This window comes from Eschrichtius robustus, chromosome 4 (genome assembly GCF_028021215.1).
Source record: "Eschrichtius robustus isolate mEscRob2 chromosome 4, mEscRob2.pri, whole genome shotgun sequence".
In the NCBI taxonomy this organism is placed as follows: domain Eukaryota; kingdom Metazoa; phylum Chordata; class Mammalia; order Artiodactyla; family Eschrichtiidae; genus Eschrichtius; species Eschrichtius robustus.
This window is the reverse complement of record NC_090827.1, coordinates 38,314,254-38,333,637: the sequence shown is the minus strand read 5'-3', so window position 1 is coordinate 38,333,637 and position 19,384 is coordinate 38,314,254. Positions and strand designations below refer to the sequence as shown.

General features: G+C 45.5%; 1 protein-coding gene across 2 annotated transcripts in view; it reads right to left on the bottom strand.

Moving 5' to 3' along the window:
* The window catches only part of ARHGAP10 (Rho GTPase activating protein 10), a 326,787-nt gene extending 308,377 nt beyond the window's left edge, over positions 1 to 18,410 (bottom strand). For both annotated transcript variants that reach the window (XM_068542594.1, XM_068542595.1), the window contains exon 1: positions 18,045 to 18,410. In XM_068542594.1, the coding sequence (XP_068398695.1) occupies positions 18,045 to 18,198 (154 nt within the window). In that variant the 5' untranslated portion in view covers positions 18,199 to 18,410. The remainder of the gene's footprint in view (positions 1 to 18,044) is intronic.
* Positions 18,411 to 19,384: the final 974 nt, after the last annotated feature.

Sequence of the window (19,384 nt, the reverse complement as noted above, 5' to 3'; positions counted from 1 at the left end):
TATGAGGCAAATGAAAATAAAATCTAACACTTCTAATTTGAGACTGTAGTAATCTACTCATTGCTGTTTCAATTGAAGATATTTTATATGCACCTCCATTTAACCAAATCCAAGATAGAAAAATGGATATTCACACACTGTTTACAATAGCCAAGACAGAGAAGCAAGCTAAATGTCCATCAACAGAGGAATGGATAAAGAAGATGTGGCACATATATACAATGGAATACTACTCAACCATAAAGAAAGAATGAAATAATGCCATTTGCAGCAACAAGGATGGACCCAGAGATTATCATGTAAGTGAATTAAGTCAGACAGAGAAAGATAAACATCATATGATATCACTTATATGTGGAATCTAAAAAAAGGATACAAATGAACTTATATACAAAACAGAAACAGACTCACAGACATCAAAAACAAACTTATGGTTACCAAAGGGGAAGGGGGTGGGATAAACTGGGAGTATGAGATTAACAGATACACACTACTATATATAAAATAGGTAGACGACAAGGATTTACTGTATAGCACAGGGAACTATATTCAGTATCTTGTAATAACCGATAATGGAAAAGAATCTGATATAACAATCACTTTGCTGTATACCTGAAACATTATAAATCAACTATATTTCAATAATAAAAGGAAAGAAATTAAATGGATATTCACATACACAAAAACATAGGTTGGGAGATGACTTCACACTTTAAAGGAATCATCACTGATGCTTCTTAAATAATAAACATGGTTTAGTTACATCTAAAGTGTGATTAGATTATATATATACACACACACACACACACACACACACACGTAAGCCCACAGAGCTGAATGTGCATTCCACTCCATTCCAAATTTTCTTCCTAATGTAAACTCTGGGTTTGGGTTCACATGCATTAACCATGCCACAATCTAGCAGGCTTCACTCCAAGGTGCCCTCCAAAGGTCAAATGCCCACTGATGCACTAGCTGCCACCATGGAACTGACTCCCTCTCCACTCCTCTGCTGTGCTCTCGCTGCAGACATTAAACTGAGCAAGTGTGTTTACTCAAAGCTCTACTTTCAGCTTTAAAGCTTTTGGAAACGAAAGCTTCGAAGTCACAAAATGTGAAGGTCTTTACTAAAGTTGCCTCTTTGTTCTCTGGACAAAGAAGCACTTTTTAAAACCTTTTTGGTTCGATGACTGTCAAGATAAATCAGTCCTACAGACACCCTGTAGACACTGCCAAAAGGCACTGAACCATCGTATAGCAACAACAAAAAAAAAACTTAACTGTGGTTAAGTGATACATCCGGTTTCTGGACACAGGACTGCTCATTACCAGGTTAATTTGCAAGCCTTTTAGACAATATCAATTAAGACATAGCAGTCAATTCTAAAAGATTTCAGAGCTCACATCATAAGTATTTAATTTAACCATCTCAATTCCCCTACACTATGAATGAAAAGAAAATAGTCCAAACAGGTCACTTACCTACTTTTGAATCCTTGCTTTTTGATACTATCCAGCATACACGATAAAACAGAGACAAGGAAAGCATTTCCAGGGACTATCATACAATTTCAGAAGAAAATAAACTTATTTGGACAACTCTTCTAGGTGCTCATAGGATTTCTCAATTGATTTCAAACTTAAAATGAAGCCAGGAATATAGAAAATTAGAAATTTTTAAAATCTGCTCTCATTTCTGTTCAAGTATTTTGTTTGTTTAAAAGGAAAAAGAACGTAAAACTACTCAATCCACTCTGCCAGATGAATTACACTCACAAGGATCAGTTTTTCTTAACAATATTTCTCCAAAATTAAACAGGAACACTGTGTCAGAAATCTAAATTAAGCCATAAAATCACTATTTAGTTTTTAAAATATTTTCTTGAGCTCTAACAAGTTAAGATGTTATAAACGTTAACTACTTCCAGCTTTTTCCACAATGATCACAAGCGTCTGAGCTACTCCACAGCTCAGAGGTTAAATACTGTACGGCACAGACACTAAGCACTGCAGTGAATCAACAACCTCGATTTTGTATCCAGACGAGCTTCACAGACCAGAGTCTTCGTTTCCACCCTCTCATCTCTCCCCTCCCTCTCTATTTTGGTTAAAATGAATCAACCAAACGACAGGAAAAAAGAGAAGCCTTCCTTATCTGGACTCGCTAATCTCACAGAGCCCTTTGCCACATGTGGCCCCTACGCCTGGACAAAAACAGGTCTAGTAAAGCTGCTTTCCAAAATGCATGTTCCCAACAAGGACCTACTGTATAGCACAGCGAACTACACTCAATATTTTGTAATAACCTGTAAGGAAAAAGAATCGAAAAAACAAAATACAACATTGTAAAACAACTGTACTCCAATAAAAAGAAAAAAAAGAGAAAAGATATATATGTATAACTGAAACACTTTGCTGTACACCTGAAACAAACACAACATTGTAAAACTACAATAAAAATAAATAAATAATAACTAAATTTTTTAAAAAAGAACTTAGAGGAAGCTTCAAAAAAATGCACCTTCTCTTGCACGCTGGACAGCTTTTTTCTATGTTCTGCACATCCCTTGTTGGGACCCTTGGCGTTCCGGTGAGGCAGACATCACTCGTCACCTGCTTCTTCTCCCCCGTGGTAGGCACGCAATTCAGGCTGGCCAAGGCATCCCATCTGCCACGCTCAGTGATGGGTCCAGGCTGAACAAGTGACCCAGGACTGATGGACCTTCAGGGAGGGCCACCACCTGTTCAGGTTCACCCAGGACAAGACCAGTTTATGCCTGTGGTGCCAGCATAACTTTACCCCCAAAAGTATTCTGATATAAACTATGTGGTGTTTCTATGTCTAAGGCAGGGTTCCTCAGCCTTAGTGCAATTAGCTCTGAGCTAGATCGTTCTTGGGATGTTGGGGGGGCGGGGGGGGGGGGTGGTGTCTGGTCCTGTGCATCGTAGGGTGTTCAGCCACATGGCAACGTTGGCCTCTACCCGCTAGATGCCAGCAGCACCTCCCAATTATGACAACCAAAAGCGTCTCCAGGACATCACAAAACCATCCGATTGAGAACAACTGCTCTAAGGAAAAGGAGTCACTGTTCTCTGGAATCCCCAGAGCAATGAGAAAGATGTAAGTAACCTTAAGCTATCACCACCGTGGAAAGAGTGCCCATCGGGGTCAAGCCAATTGCAGGAAACGCTAGCGATGCAAAAAGAGAGACCTGATGACATCTCTTGAACCCTTGGATGCCAGTGTATCCAAAGCAACCCCACTCCCGAGATTTCACTCATGCAAGCCAGAAAGTCTCTTTTTTGCTTCAACTAGTTTTAGCTGGGTTTCTCTCACTTGCAACTGAAGGCAATGCATGAGGATATGCAGGATGTCTTATGCCAAAATCTGAACTGTCAAAAAAAAAAAAAAAAACAACCAGAATTAATCTGAACCCTATCCTACTGCTTTCCACAAGAACAGGCCACCAACTCTAGCTGTAGGGACACAGGCTATGAACTCCTCTGCTAAGTCCTAGAATCCCTCCCAAGGAAGAACTTGAAAGTCTGCATGCTTCCCATCCTTGAAGGTGCCGGGTGCTCACAGCCAGCGCATCCGGAGCCAGAGGGAAGAGGACGGCCATGAATTGTTTCTTAAACTAGTTAGAACCTAACTAAGTAGTTAGCTAGAAAAGAGGACGAAAAGATATTATATGTTTAGATCAGGGGTCCCCAACCCCTGGGCCGCAGACCAGTACCGGTCCGTGGCCTGTTAGGAACCAGGCCGCACAGCAGGAGGTGAGCGGTAGGCGAGCGGGCAAAGCTTCATCTGTATTTACAGCCGCTCCCCATCGCTCGCGTTGCTGCCTGAGCTCCACCTCCTGTCAGCATTATGGTGAGTTGTATAATTATTTCATTATATATTACAACATAATAATAGAAATAAAGTGCACAATAAGTGTAACATGCTTCAATCATCCCAAAACCATCCCCGCCCCAGTCGTGGAAAAACTGTCTTCCACGAAACCGGTCCCTGGTGCCAAAAAGGCTGGGGACCGCTGGTTTAGATCACTGATAATGGCTACAACTTTAACTCTTATAGGTTCTCTTCTGAACCAGAAGTCCTGGAATCTCTTCTCCGATGTTGCCAAGAGAAACTTCTTCTCTGCAAACACCCAAAGAGAACCAGCACAATTCCACTGAGAGCAAACCGAAACATCAGCAGTGTCCCTCAGTGAAAAAGAAAAAAGCCATCTTCATTGAATACTTTTTTTAAAAACCAAGGTTAAAGATTAAAGAGTGTTTGAATAAAGTATTCGACCTGAAGTGCCAGCAGAACAAACTCTGAAATAGATGCATGTCTTGGTGTCTTGAGGACTGCTTTTTGTTTTTTGGGTTTTTTTTTTGGGGGGGGGGGGGGTGCGGGGGGGCCATGCCATGCAGCATGCGGGATCCTAGTTCCCCGAACAGGGATCGAACCTGTGTCCCCTACAGGGGAAGCGTGGAGTCTTAACCGCTGGACCACCACGGAAGTCCCAAGACTGTTTTTCCAGACATTTTATTCCTACTTTTTCTCCCCACTCACCTCTCACCACTTCTTCTCTTTTAACATCTACATTCCATCTCACCCGATTCAAACAGACAGAACTTTTACAAGTCATGTATCACTTATTAAGCGGAAAAAGAATGTGGTAAGGGAGAAATTCAAACAGAATTCATTACTGAAAACCACCTTGCTGTCTACCTCACAGACAAAATAAATCCATCAGTTCCTCATTTCCTCAATGTCCTGACACAAAGCTACAAATGGACCTGGGTGTGCACCCATCCTTTCCACCCCTTCTGTTACTGAAGTAGGTGTGTCCCCCCCTCCACCTGGAATCTGAATCCCACCTTCTATGCTATTCAGAAGCCCTGTGTATGCTAGAATATTCCCTGAATCTTCCATCTCCTCCTCTCTGTTGGACACGTAATCAGTGTGTTCAAATCTCACCAATTAGCCAATAGCTTGGGAGAACTGCCTCACCACAGGCTCATTTATTTTCCAGGCACCCTCTTCTCCACCCTGGGCCATCAGGCTCCATCCCCGCCGTGCCACAAACTAATCTCCCACTCATTACCCATGACACTGTCTTTTTGTTGTTGTTTTGTTTTGTTTTAATTTTTATTGGCATACAGTTGATTTACAATGTTGTGTTAGTTTCTGCTGTACAGCAAAGTGAATCAGTTATACATATACGTATATCCTCTCTTTCTTTTTCTAAGATTCTTTTCCCATATAGGCCATTACAGAGTATTGAGTAGAGTTCCCTGTGCTATACAGTAGGTCCTTATTAGTAACCTATTTTATATATAGGAGTGCCAATGACACTGTCTTGCTAACGCAGTGTCATCTGGACTCCTGGGACCTGACTTCTCTTGTAGCATGACCTTGTCTGCTCCCTCCTACTTTCTGAAACAATCTTTCTCCTTAACTTGTGAAACCCTCTCCGGGCTTTCCCACCCGCTCCCTCCATCCCTCTCAATGGCTACTGCTGTCAAATTTCTTTATCAACCTCTTCTTCTACCCATCCCTTAAAAGTTCTGTTCTCCAGGATCTGCCCTGAGCCACCCTGCCTCTTCCTCTACATTTTCTCTCCAGCTGGTTTGCTATCCAGTTGCCTGGTGTCATTTCCTATCCCTATGCTGTGTCTCCAGAATCTTCAGCTCTGTTCCCTGTTCTGCAGTGCACACTCATAAAAGAAACAAACTCCCGAACACATCCACTGGATAGCCCAGAAGCACCTCCACCTCCACACAGCCCCGACCAAAAACACATCTTCACTCCCACAAAACCCGTTCCTCTGGCTGGACTACCTCAGCACCCAGCACTCTCTGCCCAGGCCAGGAACCCAGGATCGTCTTGGACACCTCCTTCCTCGGCCCCTACACCCAAGCACCCACCAAAGCCCACAGCCTCTGAATCCTGACTCCTGGAGAATCTGCCTCTTCCACCAAAGTCTCTGGCCTGGGTGAGTGAGGACCCACCCTCCAGGCCTGCTGTCCTCAAATCCATTCTCCCAACCACAGTCTGGGAAGCCTTTCTAAAATGTGACTCAGATGATGCCAATCCCCTGCTCAAAATGTCACAACGGCTTCCCACTGTCCTTTGAATAAATTCTGAAGTTCCTGACCCTGAGGCGGGCCTCACCAGGCCTTCCCAGCACAGCACCTGCCCCCTCCGTAGCCCCCTCTTCCCGCCCGGACCCATCTGTGCTGCTCCTGCAACCACACATGTTTTGGCTCTGGCCTCCACGGCCTCCCGCGTGCATTTCACCGTGCTCGGAGCATCCTTACTCCCTACCCTCAGCGCGGAAAGCTCCTAGCCTTCCTCCTGGTCTCAGATTTTTTTTTTTGGCCACGCCACGTGGTACGCAGGATCTTAGTTCCCTGATCAGGGATCGCACTCGCGCCCCCTGCACTGGAAACCCGGAGTCTTAACCACTGGACCGCCAGGGAAGTTCCATAGAAGTTACCAATTTCTTGAAGTCTTCCTTGACCCCCTCAACTAGTTAGTCCTGTTAACTACGGCCATAGCATCCCATTCTCCATTCTCACTCAGTGGTGTGAATGACAGTGCTTAATTAATCTTCTGTCTCTCCCCATTAGAACTCTAACTTCTGCACCGATATATAAAAGGTCTCTTTTCACTGCTAATCCTCTAGCAACTCAATAGGTTGAGTTCAATGACTTGGGATGACACCTCTCCCCCACTGTCGTACATGAGATTATCACAGTGACAACTATATAGTAAACAGATTTTTTAAAATTTTTTTCCAAGACTTAACAAACACATATAGGGCTCACTATGGATCAGGCTGTTTTTTTAAGTGCTTTACAAATAACTAATTTCATCGTAGCAACATTCAGGGAGATAAAATTACTATCCACATTTTACAGACAAGGAAATTAAGGCACAAAGAAGTTAAGCAAGTTGCCCAAGGTCACACAGTAAGTAGATGTAACTTCAAAGACCATGATCTTTAATATTTTGGCTGTGCTGCCTTTGACCTGCATTTCACAAAAGAAAAACAAAACTATCTGTCACAGTGACAGAAGTACTATCTGCCAGATTCTCAAATACAAGTAACAACACGTCAACGACACTCGGCTCCCTTGTACTTTTTTTGGCTTTGTTTCCAAAACTTTCAAGCAAAGATCTTCAGTAATATGCTGGATTTCTACAGATGGTTTCTCCTGTTTAATGAGAGGCCTGCACCATCCCTGCACTTCAAAATATTGTTAGCTTCAAAGAGAGGCAAGAACATGTTCACAGATTATTTCTACTGGCACTACGGGTAAAGCCGCAACTGTACTCAAATTCAACCAAAGGAAGTCAGGATAGTGCTCTTCGGACAATGACGATGACGGTGGTGATGAGATGATGGCGGTAGCGGTGATAACGATGATGATGGTGGTGAGGATGATGATAATTACGGCACCTACCATGGGCCAGGGAGAGTTCTAAGATCTTTCAGTAAGTAACATGAGGATTAAATACCACTACCCCTTGAGAGAGGGTTCTTAGTATCTCCATTTTACTAACAAAGAAACAGAAAATGAGCCACTGAGGGTTTCAGTATCTTGCCCAAGGTCACCTAATAAGTGGAGCAGCTAACTTTATAGTCAGAGATTTAAAAAAAAAAAAAAAAAATTTTTTTTTAAGAGAGAGTATTAAATATATCCAGTATATTCAGACCAGAGGTGACATCTCCCAGCCAAACTGATTTTTCCTCCAGCCACACACCTCATCATGACTCACTACCAGACGATGATGGGACCTCGGGACCCAAGGGCAGACAGTGCCTGCGGTGAACCGGGCAACAAAAAGGAGAACTCATACTCCCCGTTGAAATATCTAGTGGCATAGGATCAACAGCTTCCTCAGGAAACACAGGGAGGAAATTCTGGTCTGACCAGGGAGGCAGGCCTATCAGCAGCATCCAGCAGTGATCCCAGCAGATCTTGGGCCTTAGAGAGATGCCTGCCCTTAGAATGTAAAGTGTCAGGGGTTTTTTCAGTGTGCCTGCTTGTTTGTTTAAAGAGAAGGGTGTCAAGGCTTTCTCATTACAAAAGCATCCCCTTGGCAAGTCTATAAATTATGTTCCTACATTTCCTACATTAGGGTAATTAAATCAACAGGCTGTCTGCATAGAAGCCTATCACAAAATACCAACCAATCCCTGCCTAAAAATCATGTTCATCTGACCTAACTAGGCTGACGGCTTCCAGAGTACTTAACAAGCACTGTGTTTATGAAGATATCATTTTCTTCTCTATATGCTAATACTGGAAATCTAATTTCAATGAGGCAAAAAGGCCCTTGAAGATGTTTTGTGACTCAGACCACTTATTTCTTCCAATCCTGAAAGTTAAACTGGTTTGCTCTGATTACCCATGCCAAGCTGATAACATTAAATATCAAACAGAACTTGTACTAAATGTCTTTAAAAGTTATGGATTCCTTATCTATAGATTGTTGTCAAAGCTAGTGTTTTAAAGCTTATAAAATTAATTACAAGGCTTTTATATTGAATAAATTCTCTAAATACATTGTTTCACAATCCAAAAAATGCATGGAAATAAGGTACATCATAAAACATCTTAAGTTCTTTATATAACATCTACATACCATCAATTAACCAAGTCTTTTCAAATGCCACTTGTAGGAAAAAGATGTTGAACTCAATGAAATAGAGCTACATGTGTCCACACGGATAAATCTCACAAGTATCTTGAGGGAAGAAAAGAAACTGCAGAAAACCAAATAGTGTATGAATCCATTGAAGTCTAAAACCATGCAAAACATACTATCTATTATTCAGGAATGTGTACAGATGTATTAAAACGTCTGGGAATAATATACACCAGATATGAGACAGTTGCACCTCTTGGGGAAAAGAACAGGTTCCCTATTAGAAAGGGTGCCATTGGGAAGAGGCAGACAGGAAGCTTTTATTTCTAAGCTGAGAGGCAAATACAGAGATGATTATGAGATTCTTTGTATTGGTTTATTGTTCTAAAACAACTTAAATTTTCTGTAGAGGAAAAAGCCTAATACTAAAATACGAGAACAAAATTAAAATTTACTCTTCTAAAGGGTGGGATGAAGGATGGAGAGTAAAAGAGACACTAAGAGAGGGGGAGAGATGAAGATGAAGACACAGGAAGAGAGGGGACTTCCCTGGCGGTCCAGCAGTTAAGACTCCATGCTTCCACTGCAGGGGGTGTGGGTTTGATCCCTGGTTGGGGAACTAAAAAAGAAAAAAAAGAGAGACAGGGAGAGAGACTGAAGGAAGGAAATGATACTTTTTTGAGTGAACGTCTGCACCTAGTAATTCATCCTAAATCAACCCAATCTCTGAATATCCACACTTACTGCACAAATTAACAATCAGTTTTATTTACACTAACCATCCCAGGTGGCCTTAAATTTTAAATCATGGTCCTTGGGCTGAACTAACAAGAATAGTCTCCTAACCAGACTGTGAAATGTACACACTTGCCAGATAACCAGGATTTATCGTAATAACTTCCCCTAACAGAAGACCGCACTTACATCTCTTTACAAGGACAGCTTACTATTGTGGTTAAGGGTTTTGGAGTCAGACAGATGTGGGTTTACGTTCCAGCTCCACCACTGACAAACTGTGTGACTGGAACAAGCTGCTAACCTCTCTAAATTCAGTTTCCGAATCTGTAACATGGTGTAAATAATAACATACCTCAATAAGGAAGTCTTCACATTAAATAATAGAATTTACTACAAAGTAAAGCAAACTGTAAATGCTTAATAAAAGTTAGCTGGGACTTCCTTGGTGGCGCAGTGGTTAAGAATCCACCTGCCAATGCAGGGGACACAAGTTCGAGCCCTGGTGCGGGAAGATCCCACATGCCACAGAGCAACTAAGCCCATGCGCCACAACTACTGAGCCTGCGCTCTAGAGCCCGTGAGCCACAACTACTGAGCCCGTGCTCGGCAATAAGAGAAGCCACCACAATGAGAAGCCTGCCCACCGCAACGAAGAGTAGCCCCTGCTCTTCACAACTACAGAAAGCCTGAGCACAGCAACGAAGAACCAACACAGCCAAAAGTAAATAAATAAATAAATTTATTTAAAATAAAAATAAATACATAAAAGTTAGCTACTATTATTAAAATCATTAACATATACATTTTAAATAACATTTTTCTATTGTAGTTTGTGATTGTCTATTTGTCTCTGAAATGTAATTCCATTAAAAGTAACCTAGTAGGGACTTCCCTGGTGGCGCAGTGGTTAAGAATCCGCCTGCCAATGCAGGGGACATGGGTTTGATCCCTGGTCCAGGAAGATCCCACATGCGGCAGAGCAACTAAGCCCATGCGCCACAACTACTGAGCCTGCGCTCTAGAGCCTGCGAGCCACAACCACTAAGCCCGCGAGCCACAACCACTAAGCCCACGTGCCACAACTACTGAGCCCACGTGCCACAACTACTTAGCCTGCGCACCACAACTATTGAAGCCCACACGCCTAGAGCCCACAACAAGAGAAGCCACCACAATGAGAAGCCCGCACACCACAACAAACAGTAGCTCCCGCGCAGCAACGAAGACCCAATGCAGCCAAAACAAATAAAATTTTAAAATAAAATAAAATACTGATTTGTGCCATGAAGGAAATAAAATATTTTTTAAAAAAGTAACCTAGTAAAACATCCAAGGCACCCTTAATCAGAATTATTACCTACAAATTTCTAAACACTCTCCTACAAATCCTGAAGGAAAGCCAACCTGACTAAATGAGTCTTCTCTAGACAAGATGTAGAATCAAAGGCAATGCAAGACCATACTGAATCCCATAAAGCAATGTGTTCACAGCTACATTTCTAACATCAAACTTTTAAAAAGTGAGAAAAGACACCAGATGTTACTAACTATGGTCAGGTGTAAACACTTGACCTATTCACTGCCACATACAGTCAGCAATCACCTTAAGCGTGACTTCCGGTAACCCAGCTGACTACCCAATATTTTTACCTCCTTCATAATTCTTGCCTCCCCCAAAAACACAAAATCATAAGGTGATAAATAGCTATTGGAGCCAGAATTCAGAACAGCTTCTTTGGGAATCTGTCCAGGAGACTTTGAATATCGTCTTGCAGAAAATAGGATTACGTAACAACTCTTTTGGGCTGTCTCTGGCTGCCTTGTGTTTCTCCTGGTAGATTTCCCACAGCAAATACAAGCACTGTCCAGTAGGTTGTTAGGGTCTCCTGCAAGTTAAACACTAAAGTGAATATCTTCTAAAGGCATCATTGTAATTTGTAAGTATCTGCAGGTTCCAGCCTCTGATGATGTCATCCCAATTCCTTGATCAGAGCTCTCCCCGCCTTCTTTGGCTTTCTTAGCAATCCCCTGAATGAGAGGCCTGTTCAAGTCTCAGCTGCAGACGGCTGGGCTAGATTTCCAACACTCTTAGTGACACCTTCCACATCACCTTCAGATCTTTGTGACTCAGAAACAAATTCTGGGACATATTTTCCCAAGATACCATTTAGCTTTGATTCATCCACTTACCTGCCAGATTTTCCAGCATCCTGAGCTACATTCAAACTTTCGAAGCCTTACCAGACTTTGACCACTTTGTCTTTCTTCTTGGTCGCTGGTCATGATGATTTGGACAAATACCTTCTTAGGGGTAATGAGCGCTAAAAAGTTAGACGCTAGTCTCTGGGCCAGAGCAGCCATCTTTCAGGCAAGAAAAGGGCCTGCATATTAAAACATATACCTGCAATTTAGAACATCATGATTGTCCACGTTTGAGTGCTTATTCGAAATGCTTTACTTGTATGAACTCATTCAACCCAAATGGCAACCCTACGTGGTAGACAGTATTATTATCTCCATTTTCTGTTGGACAACATAGATACAGAAAAGCTAAGCAACGTGACTGAGGTTTCCAGCGTGAATGAAAGGCAGCACCTTAGCATGCTCTTAATCTTCTCTACTACACTGTCTCATCAGCCATGTTAAACATTAAAACACAAAAATGTCCTCCTCCTCTGCCTTCTCCCTCTTCCAGAAATCAACAATGCTCCTGGTCCCCCCCCACCTCAAAAACAGAGTGAAGAGGAGGTGGTCAAAGGAACCCCAGTAGATGGGAGGGCAGGGAAAAGGCAATGTGGCAGGAAAACTCAGAACAGCAGATGACTCACAGACCCAGCAAACATTCCATACAAACAGGGTCGGCTGGTGGAGGGACCTAAATTGGAACTACTCTAAATGGAGACAAGGACCACCTGCAGAGAGTAAAGCAATGAAAGCTTTTAGAGCCCTTCTGGGTCCACATCCCAGTTCCAGCCAGATAGGAAATCTTCTCACAGGAAATCTACATTAGCTTTAGAGACCAACCCACTAGTAAGACCCCAAGTGAGAGTTGAAGACTTACCCCCAAGTGATGCCCTGAATTGTAGGGGATCCACAGTAATTTCTTTGGGGCAAAGAATATAGATGAGTCTTCTTGTCCGTTTGGGGTAAAATTATATTTGTAATTTAAATAGCATTTCACTTCCATGCCTCTCTAAATTCCACTTAACCGAAGTATCAGCCCAAAATTTACAATTATACCTCTCCATCAAAATTAGGGTGTTGGAAATTCCCTGGAAGTCCAGTGGTTAGGACTCAGCGCTTTCACTGCCGAGGACCCGGGTTCAATCCCTGGTGGGGGAACTAAGACCCCACAAGCCACGTGGTGCAGCCAAAAAAAAAACAAAATTAGGGTGTAAAGTAGCAGGAAACCCAACTCAAACTGGCTTATGTCATTTAACAAGCTATCCAGAGGTAGGCTTCAGGCACAGAACCATCTGTGGCTTCCATGACCGCATCAAAAACCCAGATTCAGTTACCTCTCTGCTCCAGTGGTCCTTACCTTGGCTCCACTCACCGTCCCAAGATGGCGGGAGCAGCTCCAGGCAACACAACCAGACATCACAGAAGAGCCAAGAACCCTTTTTACGAGTCTCCTCTCACACAAAAGAAAACCTTTCCCAAAGTCTCCAGCAGACTTCCTATCATGTCTCACTGGTCAGAACTGAGATACATCCTCATTTATCCAATTACCAGCCCAGGAAATAGGTTCACCGTGCTGCGTTGTTAGAGTTCAGTGTTTCTCAATCCCAACTGCACGTTTTTTACAGCTCCCCAGGTGGTTCTAATGGTCAGCCATGCTCAGGATTGAGAACCACTGAGTCAGACTAATCAGAATGATCCCTAATCACCTTTCTATGAGTCACTTGGGAAAGGGTGTAGACACCTGAACAAAATTTGGATTGTCAGAAAAAAAATATTAGCTGGGCAAACAATAGAGCCTACACAACCGCTTCACACTTGTGTTTTAAAAACACTTTCGCACGTGTGGTTCAATCCTCAAGGCTATATGCAACAGTCCCATTTTACAAATAAGGAGACCGAGGCTGAAGTTTACAAAGTGAAATTCTTTTAAGTCTTCTGAATCTCCCTATGTTTCCATGCAAGAGCAACCTGGGAAATTTCCCCAAAAGGAATTACCACGTGAACCATGTTTCTGGAACAATAAATACTTGAAGTCCTGGCCACCACTAACATCCTTCTCCACGTCTGTGATGAGAGCAGGCTCACTTATGAGGGCCCCTCCAGCTTACACACACACACACACACACACACACACAATCTAAGTTTACTAAAGAGCCTTCTACTTAGCTATGTAAGTGCTTAAGAACTGTAAGGGCTATCTGTTGAAAAAGTATATTTCCTTCTCTAGAACAGAACATATTCTTCCAAGAATGCCTAACTGGGGCTTCCCTGGTGGCGCAGTGGTTAAGAATCTGCATGCCAATGCAGGGGACACAGGTTCGAGCCCTGGCCCGGGAAGATCCCACATGCCGCAGAGCAACTAAGCCCGTGCACCACAACCACTGAGCCTCCAGCTCTAGAGCCCACGAGCCACAGCTACTGAAGCCCACGCGCCTCGAGCCTGTGCTCTGCAACAAGAGAAGCCACCGCAATGAAGCCCAAGCACTGCAATGAAGAGTAGCCCCCGCTCGCTGCAACTAGAGAAAGCCCGCACGCAGCAACGAAGACCCAACGCAGCCAAAAATTAAAATAAATAAAATAAATTAATTAAAAAAGAAAAAGAACACCTAATTGTAAAAATTATGAGAAAAGTATATATAGCTTATTGCTGTTCCTGGTAAATAGACTATGCATTTCTATGAATCATAAGCATCTGAAACTACATAGACTTCCTACGAAAGGCTCACAAAAGTTTAAACTGTATTGAAAGAAGACACTGATTATTCTAGGAAAGGAGTGAAAAAAGAAAAAGGGCTAATAAAACCATTTAAACCAAGACTCCACTGAACTGAGTGAATGATCTCCAAATCCACCACATAAATCAGTGATCCCAGACGCTCCGCTCTGCAGCCCCTCCCCAGCCCCACTGCTATCTCCAAAATCACCTGACACACAGACAGATACCACACACCGCCTCTAAACCATCTCTTTCCCATTATGTCAGTGATTCTCCACAGGATAAAGCCCACATTCCAAGCCCACTTTTATGGCTTCCACAATCTGAAACTGACCTTTCCATGAATCTCATTCTACTCCCCCAAATGAAATCACCATTCCAGCCAAACTGGTCTTCTCATGCTCCTCAGACACGGAGGGGGGGTGGGTGGAGGTTGGGGGCGGAGGTTGGGGGCGGGGGGGGGGGGGGGCGGTCTGGTTTCTTCTCAGCTGTTTCCAATCTGACAAGGTTCTGCAAGGTTCTATCCGTTCCTTAAAACACCAATGAGTTCCCAAACTTCCACTCTAACCTACAACATACTCTTGTTTCTGTCAAAGTTAGAAAACTTGCCACTGAATCTTCTGAATCTTTTAATATGTGTGTCTGTGTATCCTTCACTTCTTCAAGAACTTAGCACAATGCATGCAGGAGCTCAAACACATTCCCTAGATTGAACCGAATTCAACTATAGGGCAATAATCTCAAGGCCAAGGGCCTCTACCTTCTTTCCTCTTTGTGTCTCAAGCCCAACATTTAACAAACTGTAGATGCTAAATATTTGCTGATCGCTACATAACTGAACTCAGCAATAAACTTTCAGGTCCCACAGAAGTCACCTCCAACTTCTTTAAATATCTGTGGATTATTCAAAGCATCAAGACATTCTACACAGAAGTAACAATATGGTCGTCAGTTTTGTATTTAGAAATATATTGGTAGCATGGATGTTTTCATAATTTTCAGAGATTACGCATTCCCAAGCGACTAAGAAATTTTTTAAAAAACCAAAGCATCAAGACATCAAAGTTACATAAATCCAACAGGTATTTAGCGCATGGAGGAGGCGTCTTACAGGGCAATTAAAAGCAGAAATCACTTAAACACGCAATTCTGAAAATGCACAAAATGCCGTTTTTGCAAAACAAAGCGCAAAACATCTGAAAATATAATCAGTCTGACCTAGCTGATTGTTCCTTTCTGTAGCTCCCCCTCCGTCTCAGGTCCTGCCTCGACCTCTTGAGCTTTTCTCAGATGTTATAGAAAAGCTCAACTGGTTAGGCCAACGATTGACCTAGACTGCAATTTCAAATGATCTAATCAAGCCATTTCCAAACACTGCAGAATCTTACTGATGCCTCTAAGAAGTAGGACAAGAAAAACTGAACACAAAAATGACCTGCCTGGGCTTCCCTGATGGCGCAGTGGTTGAGAATCCGCCTGCTAATGCAGGGGACACGGGTTCGAGCCCTGGTCTGGGAAGATCCCACATGCCGCGGAGCGACTAGGCCCGTGAGCCACAATTGCTGAGCCTGCGCGTCTGGAGCCTGTGCTCCGCAACAAGAGAGGCCCGCGCACCGCGATGAAGAGTGGCCCCCGCTTGCCGCAACTAGAGAAAGCCCTCGCACAGAAACGAAGACCAAACACAGCCATAAATAAATAATAAATAAATTTTTTTAAAAAAATGACCTGCCCAATTGTCCTGTAGCCAGGCTCTAACAATGAAGGCGAATTACACCCAGGTGTCCTGACTTAACATCCAGGGCTCAGTCTTGATAGGAGCTCGATGTCAACTTTACGGGGCAAGCTGGGCAAAGGCCAGGTCCCCCTAACTTGCCACAAGCATGTGAGCTAAAGCTGTATATCTGTCCTCCTCTGGAAAAGAATTTAAGTTAATTACACTCAAGGAGAAGAGAGATACTTTATGGTTGATCTCTAGAGGATGAGCATAAATTATGTTTCCTATGGTAAAGCACACGAATCAAAAGGAGTAAGGAGCCAATTCGCAAACTCAAGAAAGTCTACATTCTGGAGGGGAAGGCTGACAGCTGGCCCCCCAGATGCACTAGCTGCTGCTAGAACACCGGGCATGTGTCCTGTTGGCAGAAGAGCGAATATGCAGTCACATAAATAGCTTTCTACCAGTGGCCAAATGGGCTTTGCCATCTACCTCTCTCCACGCCAAAGCCTCCCTCCTCATGCCCCTCGTCCCAGAGGAAGCTGCTACAGCCAGTAAGAGAGAAGGGGCACTCCCCTACCCAGTGACGCTGGTTAAGACCAAACTACAGAGGGAGAGCCCTCCCTCTCCCGTTCACTACACACACATACACACACGTGCGTGCACACACACACACGCACCGCAAACCCTTCTCTCCTCCTCCTTCCTCCACTCCTACATATTTACAGCCCCTCCCCACCTCCATCCCAACACACATACCCAATGCCAAGGCACTGGAGAGCCACCAACCAAATACGCCCACCAATCACATGTCCCAAACAAAGTGATTCCCAATCCTCGTTTTGCAACACCAAAGAGGTCACAGAAGCAAAAGAAACCACGGACAACATCCAGAGAAGTCGAGGGACTTGCTTCCAAAATTACAGAGCTGGCTCACTGAATTCTTCCCATGAAGACGTATTTCTTTCAACTCATTCATTCAACGAATAGGCACTGGGCTGGGTACCTGAGACAGTCTGTTCAGTATGTTTTCGTCTTCCTTAATGCAAAAGGGGGGGGGGGAGGGGATGACACGGGGCATTTCTCCCAGTCTGCTATATGGGTAGGTCTTTTGAAGAGGGAAAAGGGAGCGCTCCCAGGCTTCCTCAGAACCGGGTTACAGGTGTGGTCAGGCTGCGCAGCTCCCCACTCAAGCTAATGTCTCCCCATTTCCAGCCAACTCAGTGTTTCAGCACGAATTTCAGGCCCCCTCCCTCCTAGAAAGACTCTCTTCAGATAATCAACTAATTAACTGTGTTCTCCTGTGTGGCCACTTCCGAGTTAAAAGATGGAGGAGGAGAGGCGAGGAAAGCACTAAGCTTGACCGGGGTGAAATTCCCTCTTTGCAAGCAGTGCTCGCTCGGGCCAGAGGGCAGGCTGTCTGCACAGCCTCACAAGCCCCAATCTTTGAACCGTCCTCGGCGCAGGAGGAGGGAAGGAATGTGTGGAAGGCAGCACAACGCCAGGTGGACTTTCGGGTTGAGCACAGTAAGGGGCCCGGGACAAGACTGTCGCAGGCGATCCGAAAATGACACGGAAAGCGTACGGCTTAAGGGCCTTCTGAACAATTCAACGCCCAGCAGGTTTTCAAAGAATCCCCAGTCTCGTGATCTCTCAAAAGAACTTGACAAGACCCGTGAAACTGATGTGTCTGTTTCGGGAGAGACAGTGAGCAGCTCTAGGGGGTAACAGAACCTGCCCCCGGGCGGGTCCGGCGGGGAACGCAAGGCGCCGGGTCGGGGCAGCGGCGCTGGCGGGCGGCGCGCTCGCACGCACGGCTCCCGGCTCCGGCCGCCGCGCAGAGCAGGGACGGGAAAGGGGACTCGCCCCTGGCGGCTCGGGGAGCCGCGGAGGAACGACCCCGGGGCCTCTGGGTCCCGGATCAATCTCCTGATCCTCCGGCTGCCGGCCCCGGGCGCGGGACGGTCGCTCTCCCTCCGGGAGAGGCTCCTCCCGGCCTCGCCGCGCCGCAGCCCGCCCGCGCCCGGGTCCCCACTTACTTTTGGTCGCCGCGATGAGGTTCTTGCCGTCCTTGATGAGCTCTTTGATGAACTTGTTGGTCCTCTCCAGCTCCGCTTCGTGGGCACGGATCCTCTCCCGGAACCACGGGCTATCGAGGTAGCAGTCGCTGAATTCCAGGGGCTGCAGCCCCATGACGGCGGCGGTCCGCGAGCACAGCGAGAGCCGGGCTTCGGGGCCAGGTGCGGGGCCCCGCGCGCAGGAAGCGCCCGAGAAGCTAGCAGTCGCAGGCGCGCGGCGAGAGCAGCGCGGACATGCCCCGCGGAGGTGAGCCCGGCCGCGCGGAGCAGCGCCGCCGAGGCGAGCGAGAATGCGGCGCTCCGCTCCCGGCGGCGCTCCGATCCCGGCAGCCCCCGCCGAAACTCGGGCGCCGCGGCCCCGCCCCGCCCGGCCCCCGCGCCGCACGCCCTCCCGGAGGCGCGAGCCCGCCCCGCCCCGGCGCCTCCCGCCCAGCCCCGTCCCGCGCTAGCCGCTCGCCCCCTTCTCTTTCCTCCGCCTTCCTCCTTCCTTCTCTCCCTTCCCTCCCTTCCTCCCCCCAGACGCCTCTTCCTTCTCTTCCCACGCGCAGTGGCCCCTCCTCTTCCTTCCGAGGCTTCCTCGCTCTAGAATTTCGCCCCGCGGCTCTCCTCCGGGCGCGGGCGCCTCCCCTTTTCTTAGCGCCCTTCTTCGGGGTGACTCACTGTCGGCTCCCCGAAGCGGGGGACTTGACCGGGACCAGGAAGGGGCGTCTTCAGAGCATCTGTAAATCCCCGCAGCCGGGCGACTTAACTTAGGTCTGGCTTGCTAGGGGAAGCGATGGACAACTATCTCATCGAACCGGGACGGACCCTGAGCTGTGAATGGACTCGCACGCATGACTCTTTCTTCCCCACTCTCGGTCCCCATCTAAAGTAAAATGCGTGTAAATCTCCGCTTTAGATTGAAAGCTTTTTAAGAGCAGGGAGCATTTTCTTGTGGGCCGGGCAGCTGCTCTTACACTCTTCTGTGTATCCACACTGAACGACTTGGGGGGAAGGGAGAAGGTGTCTTAAACACGGAAGGGTTGTTTCTGTTGTATTCAGCAGATTAAATTTGCCTGGGTAGGTAGAGTCGATCTTTATTATGCTAAATATAACCACCTGACAACGAATGCCAGGTTCTCTGTGGTTTTCACGAGGCGGGGGTGATGATCAAAGGAGAATTTGTCAGGGCAGATGGAACAAGGGTACTAGTCCATGTGTCCTGAAACAACTCAAATGTGTCCCCAAAATGTTAAGACATTTTAAATGATTGAAATCCTTACCTCAAAGAAACCGATTGTTCATTAGAGTAACTTTTAGTA